Source organism: Calliopsis andreniformis, unplaced genomic scaffold (genome assembly GCF_051401765.1).
Source record: "Calliopsis andreniformis isolate RMS-2024a unplaced genomic scaffold, iyCalAndr_principal scaffold0022, whole genome shotgun sequence".
Lineage (NCBI taxonomy): Eukaryota > Metazoa > Arthropoda > Insecta > Hymenoptera > Andrenidae > Calliopsis > Calliopsis andreniformis.
In genome coordinates this window covers 11,015,635-11,030,818 of record NW_027480432.1, presented here as the reverse complement: position 1 = coordinate 11,030,818, position 15,184 = coordinate 11,015,635, and the positions used below count along the sequence as shown (strand labels likewise).

General features: G+C 34.1%; 1 protein-coding gene across 6 annotated transcripts in view; it reads right to left on the bottom strand.

Moving 5' to 3' along the window:
- LOC143186901 (putative G-protein coupled receptor CG31760) overlaps window positions 1-15,184 on the bottom strand; it is a 62,716-nt gene that overhangs the window by 10,604 nt on the left and 36,928 nt on the right. For 5 of the 6 annotated variants that reach the window (XM_076390746.1, XM_076390744.1, XM_076390748.1 and 2 more), the window contains 6 exons: window positions 6,873-7,007; window positions 4,672-4,822; window positions 1,914-2,046; window positions 1,718-1,850; window positions 985-1,138; window positions 558-667 (listed from right to left, as the gene is read on the bottom strand). In XM_076390746.1, the coding sequence (XP_076246861.1) occupies window positions 558-667; window positions 985-1,138; window positions 1,718-1,850; window positions 1,914-2,046; window positions 4,672-4,822; window positions 6,873-7,007 (816 nt within the window). The remainder of the gene's footprint in view (window positions 1-557; window positions 668-984; window positions 1,139-1,717; window positions 1,851-1,913; window positions 2,047-4,671; window positions 4,823-6,872; window positions 7,008-15,184) is intronic. The other variant, XM_076390749.1, reaches the window with a different exon arrangement.

The window sequence follows — 15,184 nt, the reverse complement described above, 5'->3', positions numbered from 1 at the left end:
CAATCCAGAGGTGCAGAATTCAGCTGAAATGGTCATGACGTATAGTTATTTATACATCCTGTACATTATACTACCAGAATTCTAACAAAGGTGAAATACTTAATGTTCTAAAATCTAAAGAAATCAGTTTTATCACGTTTATTCTACATTGATTATTTGGACGCTTAACGTGTTAATAATTTGTTGAGTATGCGTGCATCAAATCGAAAGTTGTTTTCAGCATTAACATAGATTTCGTTCAGATAGTGAGCTTTATTTAAAAAATCTTATTCTGCAATTTCGACTTATTTTTACGCGAAGATGAATATCATGTGTAGTTATATCATACCATCCGTTATCAGATACAGGCATGTTTAACCCTTCCAGGACGGTGTTTGTGCACCGTATAGACTCCCAATTTTCCTCGTACTATAATCCAATGCATATAATATGCGTCGTGCCACAGCTTTGTTCAATAGAATTTTTCTAAATAGTTTTTTCATCGTATACAAAATACTTTTTGTATACGATATCTTTACACATTTGTTTTTGATATTACGTATTTTTAGTTTCCTTACCGCCAAGTTTTCATTAACAATGCAGTGTAGGAAATACAAAAACCAAGGTGTCTCGTCCATTTTGTAGCGATACAGGAATACATGTCCAAGACAGGAAATATGGCAGCCATCTGAATAGACAATAACAAATTAGGAGGAATATATAGTCATGACATCTTAATAGCATTTAATTTTTATCTGGTATAACGGCGTCCCAGCATTTAGTACTGAATATGAAAAATAGTCAGTGAAATAGTAGTAAATACAGATTAATAAATTGTGAAGTTGCAAATTTTCTGTATACTATCATAAAGAATTATTTCTATACGGTCTAGCAGTATATGGAATAATATATTATGCTATAAATACGGACGCCATACCAGTTGAGGGTTAGTTAATTATATACATAATTATAAAAGTATGTAACTGCAAGAAATTATATACATACTTCGAGATACATAATAGCACAACCTAAAAGTGTGATGGATAGAAATATAGGTGAAGCGACCTTAAATACTTTGAGCTTGCGGTATTTATACATATAGGCCACCAAAACGATGGTACCGAACACACAGAAGATGGAAAACGATAGAAGAGTGATTCTGAAACAATATGTTTGTCAGTTATTTTCGAAATTAAGCGAAAATTATTTTATACAAATTTAACAAGGTATTTTATTACTAATTTAGTAAGGTAATTTATAAGTGTATGTAATAAGGTAAATGTTCCAATGCCTAAACGCTTAAGGATGTCAAATGTCCCAGTAAGTAACCAACCTAAAACTGTGTATCCCAATACTTCAATTATGAGGTTCCAGGAACTGAAGATATTATTTTATGATACTAGTGTTTATGTTTAATTAGGTATACCTGATATATTAGAATTTAAGTCCAAAATTGAATAAAACTATCGTTAGTGTTTAGGTATCGGGACATGGTCAACTACTGGGACATTTACCTTATAATTAGGTATTTAACATGTAAATAATAGTACTTTCTTGCTTAAAGCATGAATAAATCTTTTTTCTCAAACAACTATTTTGATTATCCTCATTGATTGAATAGAATTATATTGTTAGATTTCAACATTGTAAAATTTGATAATTATAAATTCTTAAGCAAGCTGTTATACTGTAAGTAAATGATTCGTATTAAAGTAGACAATTCTTGTAGCATACGTACCTAAACGGCCAATTATAAGTAGCTAGGCAAGGTTCAGGCCCCTTACACGTAACACATCCTGGCGCACAACGTAAGCAGCGAAATACCTTAGTATAAGAGTTACTTATATTCTCTTGCATCTCCTTCCAAGCAGCTGAAAATTCGGATAAGTTGTGGAATAAACGTTACCTATTAGAAATTAAAATTCTTCACTGACCTTCAACAAGAACACCATCGAAACCTGATCGGTGTTGATTTGTACTGTAATAACCCTTTCGACATTTACATATATATGCACCCTTGGCCCATCCAGAATTAATGGCAACATTATATGGACTTTGATATTCGCACTGAAAATCATTTTAAAAGTATATCAAAATCCTTCTAAATTTTTTAATGTACATACTTCAGAGCTCAAATATTTGCATAAGAGTTTATAAGTTTTTACTTATAGTGAACAAAATTATGTATAAAATTTGAAACATGAGAATGTTGTATGAACTTGAGTTATATAGAGTGTATAAATTTCGTATGTAATGAACAACTATAGTTTTGATCGATAAACGTACTTCATTTTTCTTCTACATGGAAGAGAAACTTTAGAAAGCTGACTGCTGGAGACTGTTACACTGCTGACAGGCAAGGACTAGACAAATTTTGAAAAGGTTTATTTTATGCAGAAAGGAATGCTGGGCGAGCAGAACTTTTTGATGTTAGTAATAATATAGGTAGGGAGAGAGGAATAAAGATAGAAGTTTAACGCACGCGGCGATTGGATAGCTTTATTTCTCTACTCCTACTCCTACTCCTATTCCCCTATCCACGTTACTAGTAACGTCAAAAAGTCCTAATATCCTGGCATTCCTAAGCAGCACTAATGTCAGGTGTCTATACTCCGTTTCATGAGAGAAAGGACTCGTTTCGCGCAGTCGGTCGCCATTGCCCCGACTGACTTCTCCACGGGAGTTCGTGGAGATCTCCAATGGTAGAAAAGGGTCCTCCTTATCCCTATCCTGCTCTCTATACACGATGTCATACACGTAACAGATTTGGTACATTTGCATACAGGCGTTGATCACAATTGCTTAACAATTCTACTTGAATACCTTGCGCCATCTCTCACTACTCATCAATTTCCTAATACACACACATACGTTCACTCGATGCATCGAGTCATTTATAAACAAAATTGTTGCATGAACAATAAAAACTGTTTTTACTTAAATATTTTTAATTAACCAGGGTTGTATTTAGATTTTCGTAATGACTACCTTACAAACTCTCTCCCTCTCTATCACAAACATATATGCACTCATACATACAAACACACGCATACTCGTTTGCACGCACACATTTATTCACATTCACTGTCGATTAACGGCTCTTCTTCGCTGTCCCCGTTTTCTTCCTCGCTTTCCTCTGCAATCAAGTCTTCCGTAATTTCATCAACTTCCCAAAATCGCCTTTCCACTTCTTCGGTATGTTTTATAAAATTTGTCCAAGTGTCTAGGTCTATTTGATTCATTCTTGTTATTGCTAGTTGTTTTACATCTTGTAATTTATAACTTGTGTTATTTAGCCGAATGTAGTTTTTCATTAGGGACCATGCCATTTCAATAGGATTTAGTTCGCAATGATAAGGCGGTAACCTTAACACGATTTTATTGTTTTCATTGGCGTGTTCGTCGATAATAAATTTTGAATATTGTAGTTTTATTCTATTTACAATTTCCATTAATTGAATTTTTAAAGAATTTTTCGGAACAGCTTCCCCTTTTGACTGCAGCCATTCCACGATATTTGATTTCGTCCAACTATTTGTTAGGCACTTTTCTTCTTTTGTATGGTATGGTGCATTATTCATTACGATCACGCAATTTTCTTCTAATTTTTGTAAAACTCCCTGAAACCAGTCACGGTGTTTCTCTTCGATTAGAAGCATAGTAAACCTCCAGGTACAAACCCATCTGTTGAGCCGATGTGGAGGATTATTAAACGTGTTACTTTACCTGTGGGTTTGGACAACTGTCGTGTCCTGCCAAACCTTTTTGCAGCACTCGCCTGCGTTTACCATGTTTCTTCCAAATAGTATATTTTTCTTCCTTCTTCTCTATATTTACGAATTTGTCTTAAGTAATTTCGACGCCATAAAATAATATCGTTTCGCTCTGTTAACGCATTATTCCTCTTTCGTGCTTTATATCTAAAGTTCAAATTTTGTAATATTCTGTATAAAGTGGTGGGAGAGTAATTCGGCAGCTCTGGATCGTTACTAATATCTACTAGAATTTTTTTTAGCTGTTAGAATCTCTTTCTGAAACCAAAAATCATGAATTTTTTATCTTATTGCCATCTTTGTAGTTTCGTCGGTGAGTTCGAAGATCGTGGTTCTCTTCTTTTTCTTATTCGGTGAATTAACTTTTCTCTTTTTTTTTATAAATGGCGATTGTTCGTATTCCTGCCTATTCCTAGCAATAAATCGTTTATTGCTAGGAGTAGGAATTCTTCGAAATGATTATGTACCAATTTCCTTTGTTGATTTTAAAAAACTGTTATGGTTAAATTCTTCTGTACCTTTCTTCTCTTAAACGCGACTAAGCGGACGATTCGATGATCGAATATCTTATTATTCATATACGTATAGATCTCAAGTGTTAATGTTCTATAAAATATTTTATATCTGTGTGAATTTTGTATCAGCTGAAATGGTAGTCAGGAAATTACAGTGAAGTATAACATCTATAAACAAGTATTTGCAAAGAAACAAGTTAGATTTAAATGTCTATAATTACAGATTTGTTTTGTCTGTTATTTTAAATTTAGTTCTAATTCTTCATTTAAATTACTGTAGAAATACAAGAAGTACATTTATGGATCATCCTCATGTATAGAATTATTAAAAATGATTAATAATAGGTTATGGTAAGTTTTGCATACTGTTCCTAACGATTGAATGATAATTAAGCACTAGTTACCTCAGTAGTGTCATTATGACATTTATGAGTACCCCTGAAAGATGTTATCTGATTGCTTAGGATTTCGTTCTCATTATTTTGTGTCGATGCATCACATTGGTTCACTTCCAAACCGCTTATATCAATATCCACACTTAGAAATTCTCGAATCCTTAAATAAAATGTAATTTGGTTATTACTTGTTAAAACGACCGCATTATTTGAATATTTTATATTACTATACTTAAAAAACGTTTCATTGAAAATATTTGACTGCTCATTGTCAATATTCTAGCTGAATGTAATTTATTCAAAGACACGAAGGTAAAAGAAAATACTTATATTTCGAAAATATGTATTTTTATTTCTTATGTTAAAATGAGTGTTGTAACAAAATTGTTTCCGCAATTAAAAAAAATTGTTCAAAAAATTTCAGCTCGAAAAACATTCCTATAATGTTTTACTGGATGACGTTAAACACTAGATACCCTAGTAACACAGAGTGTTCGGCTGTAGGTCGAAGAAGATGTAAGAAAAAGTTTTATCAGAATAAAACATAAAATAAAAAACAACAGAATTGCGTGTCAACCTATATTTGTTAAGTGAAAGCGTCCAAATTTCCTTTCCACCGGACTCAGGATGTCAACTAGTCGCCAACATTGCATCCTTGTGTGTAAACATTGTTTCCATCTTGAACATGACTCTTTTTCAGTAAGAGTATAAATTATACAGTACACTGATACTGAGTATCAGTGTGTGTCTCTTGACCCCCCCTGATGAAGCTAGTTGCAATACTAGTGAAACGTTGGGAAAATAATTCCAAATGGACACGGCGTACACCCGAAAACTTAACAGTGACAACTGTATGATGCCGGGCCGTGAAAGTCTCAAATCTTTGAAGAGTATAAATTTCAATGTAATGATATCAGATTTACCAAGTATATATTTGTTATCTTTGTGCTTATTTCTTAATATCAATTTATACTACTGTGTTAAACTCAATATCTTTTTAATCCATTCGTGTTTAGCTCGTCAAACTGTTTTGGAGACTTAGACCCACACACTGATTGGAAGTAAAGAACCATGAAGTCACTCTAGAAGTCACGACTCTGGCAAAACAATCTAAAAGTGTAGCGACCACTGGCCGTCAAAACACGAATCTACGTTCACCGCATATTATTCAACTCTTCACATAGTTATTTTTCTTTATTATAAGCTCCGAATTTCACTCATATGCAGTATTGCCAGATACCAGGACAAAATGTCTTATAATGACGTCAGAGAGTAGAAGAGTGGGGGTATAGCACGGTATGCGACTGCATCGCCTGCGGGGTACCGTGGGGGTACCACTCTTCTACTCTGTGACGTCACTGGAAGACATTGTGTCCCCTCATTTGGCAATACTGTATATATGTGTTTTGTACATACAATTTCACTGAATCGATGGAATTTTGAACAAGTTTATACCAATTTGCACGAAACGTAATTCTGAAAATCGCGCTCAGGTGCTATCAGTGTCTAAATCCACGGCTGGCGGGGCCACTTATTCCACATATAAACTGACATATCGACATTCTGTTTCAACTTAGGTTTTATCTTAATTATATAGCTCAGCTATTGTAAAATCAACAGATTTCTAATCTTTTTAACTAACTTTTTATGAATAAATATAATTGTCCTTTCTTATTTGATGTATATAAATATTTTCTCTTTAATAAATAATATTCCAGCGTTTTAACCCTTTTGTGTCTAGTGGAATATGCATATTCCACTTTTTTCTATTACCGTACCTAAAATGGCGTTGAGAGCCTAGTTAACATAAAAAAAATAAGAATAGAATATGTTCAAAAAATTATTCCGTCACAGAAGAGTTAAATGATAGGCACGGTCATCGACTTTGCACTGACTCTGAATGACGCTGAACTGTCAACTGTCAACTGCACAAACGACATAGCGTGTACACATAAGTTAGTAATTTACATACAATTTGATTTTGAAATTTCCCCCACCACTCCATCCACATAGTAATTGTTAATACCACACAATTTAGCTCTTCATACCAAACTACTTTAATAGGAATGTATTTTCTATAACTTCATTCCCTTGCAAGATATTCCACTGTACTCACTTAAACAAGATGTTTTGTATATAATATTAATTCTATGTCGAACTGAAACCTGTTTTCTGAATTCTAGGTATATAACAGACAATTTTTTACTCACCCATGTCGAGCATCTGGTGGACGTACGTTAACGCTGTAGGAGATTAACCACCGATGACTTTTGCAAGAGAAATATGGGATAGTCCACCAACCCCTGTAGGATTCAATCGGCGGTGACAGCATGAATTTCGGTGACCTGGCATAACACGCAAACGCCAGAAACCGCCATAGAAACTTCGATATTTCGGTGCACACATATTTCGTGCAACGATCCCATCAATATAACTTGCTCTTTCTTCAATTTCGTGGTAATGTGGCACTTCACGGTCATCCGATATGCAATTGCAACGAATTTTAATCGTATTTTTGAGTATCGTCTGAATGCATCAATATTCGAAGATTCAATTATTAAACTTATTACTAAGCGTTGATTCATACATTATTATCATGTTATATGTGCTGTATGTACAAACACAAGAGAGCAGTATGTGTTTCTATAATTACAAAGTTGACTTGAACGTACGCATATTTAGGAAGAATTTGGTTAGCGCGATTGCCACCATGAAACACATACTGTTTATGTCCCACGAGAAGTCCCGAGGAATGTGCATGTTTATTCGTTAAATGCTCGCAGCTTGAGACCGACTGCGAGCAAATAGCTGCCAGAGATACGAAGCTTGAGCCTCATTCAGTCTTTATGAATACAAAGGAGAATAGCAAGTGAAAGACGAGAAGGGAGGGAGAACCCAATTGGACCGCCCCTAATGGTGGGGATAACGCTGAGCATATTCGCGAGAAGAATTCGAGCATTTAACGAACATATACTGTATTGCCTTTAAAGTTGTAGACAACCATACACGTCGGTGAAGGCCACTTTCTCTTCTCATACTTGCCCTCCCTCCATGCAGGCTTGCCATGTAAGGGCATGACGTGGAGGATTCCCCCACTTTTACTCTCGGAGAGTACCTCTTTCAATATGAGAGAGGGGAAGTGGGGCGAACATAAGCTATACGAATGCATCACCCGAGCGTCCTTTTGCTTCTATTTTCATTCTCTCATCGAAAGAGGTACTATCCAAAAGAGTAGAAGAGGGCTGAGGCGTTTCGTTCCCTTCCAAGAAAGACTGATTCTTTATATCTGGTAAGTTTGCTTCTACGTTACCTCGTGAGCATGCGCTCTATAACACATACACACAATATTCGCGCATTGTATGTATCGTACGTAGTGTGTATGCACTGTAATGTGTATCCTCAGGCGGGGAAACGTAGAGGGAGAACAAGCGCGAGAGGAGAAGCTGGTCTTCACCGTCCTACCTCACTGACACCGATTTTAGGAATAGTATCAAACAATTTATTAACATTCAAGTGGATTTTTATTATTTCTTTAAATACTTGTAATTAGCACATTGGGTGCGGCGTTGTCCCTATTGACCAACTTGCGCATTTCTACGGCGTAGGTCCTTAGGGTTTGGCATTGTATTTTTCGTTTAGGTGCTGGTTCCTGTGGACTAGCAGTGTGGAACTTATAAAATAAACTTATGAAAGAGAATAAAATAAAATGGTTGCGTTTATAGTGTTATCTTCTGTATGTATCTTGTATCCTAGCTTGTGCTGAACTCTTTCTGCCAGCCGAACGAAAAGCATATCGAAATCGGCTCCGCACCCGAAATTATCGTTAATTTAATGCCTTAATAATAATCTTCAAAGAAAGCAAATTATAGAATACCTATTCTCTCCATAGTACCTCCTACATGCAAAATGTCTCCTTACAAAGGGCTTCCAAATAGCTTATCCTGCCTACTTTAAGAGACACCGCTGTAGAATCACAATGGGAAAGCTAACTTGTGTAAAAACATGAAAATCCTACAAATTCGCGGCAGAAAAAGAAGAAACCCAGATTTCTCTCTTTGATATTTAATTAATGACATTTAATTGATCCTCTCATAGCGAAATCGGCACGCATGACAGTAAACTCTCTGTTATACGTTACCAGTGACACAGCGTCATTGCTCGCGATCGGTGCTTACTCTCTTTTTTCTCTATATATTTATTCTCTAAGTCTGTGTGTTATGACCTCATTATATTTAGCTTTCAAAGTGCGACAAAGTACCGCTTGTTTTCTAAACTTCAACGTTAGAGTCTGTAAAAATCAATATTATAGGATGATTTAACAATTGTTGAGGTTAGATTACAAGTGTACATCACGGTTATGTCTGAGAGGACAAGAACAATAGGGTCGTATCCACATCGTAAAGAATTCATTGTTGTGCTAACATCTATGATTAATTTTTCTTATCCAGGAAACTTATTTTTTTCCAACTAAAATCTGTCTTATTTTTTTCCAACTAAAATCTGTCTTTGTTCATTATTTCAAAGCAATTGTTACAATGGCAGCGTTACGTAGATATAATTCAAGTATTAGACTACATGTAATTTAAATAATATACTATATGTAAGTTGAGAACAAGAATACATAGACCTCTCAAAACCAAACAATATATTTGGTAAAAGTCAAATTGATTTTTGTTGCTACACCAAATAATTGGGATCTTGGAGATGTTCTGATGGCAGTGATGTCTTTTTGAAAATCTCGGAAATTTCACGATTGTACCGATGCCACTTTTTTAAAGGTCTCTCGCCACTTTCTAATAGAGAAATTTCCCTAGTATTTTCACCTGCGAGTAGTCCAAACTGAACCTTTATATTAACTCGAACACTTGCATTATAAACTTTTATTCAAAATCCAGGCTTCATCTTTGCCTGAAAATATACTCTCGCTCATAAACCTAAATGAACAAGTACCTAACACGGCATATGCACATCTCGAGTTCGGAAGAACCACACGGTCTGTGAACTTACAGACTTAAACATAATATAATGAGCACTTATAGTAGCCCTAGAAAAAGAGTGTGGTCCTAAATTAACATAATGTGCATTTAAGCCCATTGTCTCATGATGTCTCATACATAAGAAATATAGTAAAAATTTTGAGGGAGTTTCTTTTCTCTGAATATGAATACTTTAAATATCGCGTGGAGAATCAGTAAACTCTTGGTTCTTCGTTTAATCGATTGCATGTGCTCGACTTGACTCAGCTCGACGCTTTGATGTGGACAAATACAATATTAAGAGTGTAACGATACAGTATTGATTATCGCCAATGTTCACTTAAGCGTTCACCTTCCCTTTGAAAATGAAAGTCACGTTCATCTTCTATAGATAAAATACATTATTAATAACATTCTTCGTTGTGATATTTAACAAGGCATTTGATTCATAAACATTATTAGAAATAGTTATTGCATTATTTCTTCTATTAAACTTGAGCGTATATACTACATAGGCAATAGGATTATAGGTAATATACATAATACAATAGGTAGAACAGTACATGTATACAATTCCATTTGATATTTATAATAAAGCTGGAGAGCATTAAACGATAATAGTAAACCGAAATATGATATTGTTATAGGTATATTGGAAAACCTTAGCATTTATATCAATGCCTTAACATTCAAACTCGTAAAAATCACATACATTTATATTAGCAATTTATATCAAATCATATTGGTTTTCAATTCAATATGCCATCCGTTTTAATAAACCCTTATGTATTAAAATCATAAAAGTAATTATTTTAAACCTTCGAATTTTGACACATTCAGACAATATGTAAAACTGATATATTTCATCAGACGTGAACAATCGTTCCATTTTTGCACTTTCGCGTATCGAGTTTCTATGACTTGACGCTTATACAGGATGATGAAGGGTGATGAATGATCGTGGAGCGCCTATAAAACGTTCGTTCTCTTCTTGGAAAAGTACTCGTCCTTAATGAACTTAAATTAATAAAGTTTATCTGAAAAACTAATAATTACCTATATACATAGAGAAATTACTGGTTTTCAACATATTTGTAATTCAAAATGAATTTTAAAGAAACATTAATATTCAATTATCGATATATCGCGAGAACACCTATACGATATAATTTCTATTTGCTTCAGTCGTGTAACTTGCCAACAAGAGAAAGTGCAGATGGAATATTCAGCGTGCTAAAAAAGTAACTTCGGTGTGGCGTGGATGCATGCATGCAAGTTTACCATCCGTTTAGAAAATCGTATTTGCACAGGGTATTACAAAATTAACTGCCCAAACTGTTCCAGTATATCATACAACTAAGGATAAAACAAATTTTTAGTTTTGTCAGTTATTGTTATCGCACATTAGATCATCCCTTTAATGTCCATTATTATCATAATTCTTTGAGTAAAATATTTGCATATGTATTTACATTTACGTTAAATGCTTATAGACGTTTAGAGAATATTATTGATAATAACATATATAAATTTCTCGTTCTTTGCGATTTGATCTCCATGAAAATATTTCTTAAAGATTTACATTCGCTTTTCTATTTTTCTGTACTACAACTACAATAAATATACAAACAATTTTTGTATAGAAATATAATAATTTCTAATGGTTAATGAAACTTTGCAATAAAAATATTCATACCTTGTAGTTTAAATTGAAAAGTGTATCTCACCTGTATTCTAAAGTGTCTTTTGCTCTTTGTAGTGGGTAAAACTCCTCTTTATTGCGCCTTTTTGGGCTGGATTCACAGAACTGACTGAACAGATATCGGTTGAAAGAAAACTTATTTGTTGAAAATTAATGTTAAATTTTTTTTTATTTTTATGTTTGTAAAAACAGTTTGGAGTAGAATTCAAAAATACTACCTCTACCTTTAGAGATTCACTGGTTAGACTATTTGACCAGTTACTTCGACGCCATGTTGGCTGCTATCCGCAATTTGATTGGCTAACGTTACTTTCGCTTGATGTGCAAACTATATCATTATTTAGCATTGAGAAAAGTGATCGGACCCCCCTTAGCAGTATTGCTAGATGCCGGGACAAAATGTCTTCCAGGGACGTGACAGAATAAAAGAGTGAAGATACTTGACTGCATTACTTGCTGTATACTCACTCTTTTATTTTATTACGTCACTGATAGATATTTTATCCCAATATATGGCAATACTATCTGTCACGGTCCTTGAACTTCTCACAAAAACATATCGTACGTATGTGTCGCAGCGTGTATGTCATGTGAGGCAATGTGGAGAGAAAATAAGCGCAAGAGCAGAAGGTGGGCTTCACCAGCCTGCTTGGTTATCTCCGATTTTAGGTCCCTCAATTTTTAAGACGTCGTATCGTTAGACGATCCTCTCAAACTACCACTACAATAGAAGCACAGAAAATGCTTGTGAAGGACCTACCGCGTGCTGAGGAACACATGCCCATGACTAGCAAACTCATTAGTGTGAGGAAGCAGAACACACCGTGAGATAATGAACAGGGAATACAAGAAACAGGGAAAGGCAGAATCAGTATTCCTAGATGTCGGGATAAAATGTCTTCCAATGACGTCATGGAGTGAAAGAGAGGGGGTACCGCAGGTAATGCAGTCAAATACCATGTACTACCCTTACTCTTCTGGTCTATGATGTCACTGGAAGACATTTTGTCCCGGCATATGGTAAGACTGATCGGAGTAAGTAAAAGAGGGAAGGAAGTTCTTTGAAGAAACATGTTTTGTTTCGTAGGAAATAGAAAGTAAATGTACATTTTAGGATATGTTTAACATAGATGTTTATATTGAGAATGAAATACATTTATAATTAACATGTGTATATTTTATATATTTTTTGACATTACAATACAAGTTGTTTTATGTGAAGGTAGTGGTGAACGTTCTTTTACTTAAACTATAATTTGAATAATTTTATTGCACTGCTTTATACACGTATAGCATCAAAGTATACAGTAAAATAGAAAAGCGCTCATTAACCTTTAATGACTGGTTTTAGTCTTAAAGAACAGTAAAAATAGAAAACAATAGTAAAAATAGTGAACCTATCGATAATCTGGGTCCTCAACGATTCGATGACATTTAGGTATGTGCAGAAATCGGCATTTTGAACTTTTTCCTATACATGTAACTGGTTGTCAGTCGTAATTTTCGTGACGTTAGCGACAAGTTTTGTTACTATTATATTAAGGGGGCAGACTCCTTCGGGGCCTACTCCGAATCGATCGAAGCGCTGTTGCGAAAAAACGGGCATTAGTGAAAACATATAATTTATACATGCGACATTTGATAATGTGGCATCTAGCGTTATCCTGTTGAATTACAAATGAGAAGTGCGAAGGTATAATTGCCAAATCGCAACGTAGGAAAGTTCTGTCACACTGTTGCCACATCAATTACAATTTTATGCATCAGTAAATCTCTACTGAATACGCCTTGAGCCGATATTTTGCTTCATACGAAATATAGAAAAGGACGGTGCGAGCGAGAAAGAAAGAGTATCACGAATGAAACAATACATATGTGCCCAAAATTATGAAAGTGGTCTAAGAAACAACATTTTCGTATGAGATTCACACAAAATTTCACATTTATAATAAATGTTCATTAATCAACACTAATTATAATGTTACGTAATATAAAAATATTTTCTAATTTATTTAAATATAATCCTTTAAATATCATTATGTGTGAAATATCATGTTTAATATACAATTTAGACCACTTTCATAATTATGGGCATATATATATACTAATATGTGAAATCCTAAAACTTATATATATAGAATAAATAATTCATTAAATTCATGCTATTCATTCAATCATTCATTCATACTTTTTAAGAAATAAACAAACGAAATTACTTTAATTTTTTTTTACTTAAAAATAAAAATTTTATGAGTGGTATAATTGTAATCTGTGAAAAGGTATACAAAAATTAGAATTATTTAAAATAAAAATTGAAAACAAAAAAAATTAAAAGCTACCACGAGATTCGAACCGGGCACCTACAGATTATGAGTGAATGCCTAATTCACTCAACTAAGATACTTTCGTGTAAAATTAGTGGATTAAACTATAACTTCTGGAACAATTCCAATTGTTTGTTTATAGTAAATAATAACTATTGAAGAATAATGATTTGTAAATCACCTTTACTTGCTACATTTTCATCGATGCAAGGGTCACTCACACTGAACCTCTCGTACTGTTTGCAACGAGTGCAAGACGTTGCGAGTATTCATTAGCAATGTTATAATTAATACATTTAGTGAACAATAAACATGTATCATAATATAATGACAAAAACATTATAGGGGTATATATTTTTCGTAAAACCACTCGTTTCAGGGACCAATTTCGCACAAAATGCAGTTTAACTAGGAATGTTATTATTTTGTTTATAACGTAAAAATTCAAAATTCTATTTTAGCCGTGTTTTGTGTTTTGGTTCATAGTATTTGCATACAAATTTGCAAAACGATCGATCAGCATGTTGTCAGTGAAAACAACGACAATATACTATTTTTTAATATATTTTTTAAATAAATTAATATTTTTAAAAACTATTTACATAGGTGGATTCGTCGTTTAAAAATACACAATCGCCCCATTTATATCATTTTGCTATACGCACTAGTTTTGGAGATATTAAACGAAATATGTTTCCCACCCCCAACTTTGGAGGTGGTTTTCACACCCTTTAGATGAATTAGAAGCAATAAAAAAAATACGTGTCGAATATTTTCGGCTATTCTACAATCCTACAAAGTTTCATCAAAATCGGAGACTTTCACCTCGCGATGTTCCCTTATTAGTAAGAATCAAAATCTCGGCTGGAGTTAGATTCGTTCAAGTTTTCCTGATGGGCAGAATTGTAATATGTACATACATATATGTGGCAACAGCGTGACCAAACTTTCAATACGTTTTGGCAACTAAGCCTTTCTTGCGTCTGTATTCGTGTATTCGATGAATACGCCATTCAGCTGTCAAATTCTAGATTACATTTACCGACTGATCTGTATTTTTATCGATGCTGATGGTAATATGACCAAATTGATTAAGATATACCATTAACGCTTCTAACGGCAAATCGTTGAACTATTTTTGTGTCAAAACGGGTGCACAACGAAAATTACGCTTTACGCCTTCAAGAAGTGTTAAATTGAGAAAAATCGCATTTCCACGATATTGTGCTAATTCAAGGAAGGGTGCTCTGGTGTGCTATGAGTGAAAAAACCATTAAATCGTGAGATATTTGCAAAAATGTCACTTCGGCAGCCATCTTGCTAGTTTACAACAGCGTCTGTTTCATGTTTACAGTTTGTAATTTTACAGTTTTCTCAACGTATAGTATTTATTGGAGTTTAAATGGACCAGAGCACCCTGTAGTGAAGTCTACTCGTGGGTTCTGTACCCGCGAAAAATTCATTTATGCAAGTATCGAGACGTAAAGCGTAATTTGCGAAACCGTTTGTCTCTCTCGCTC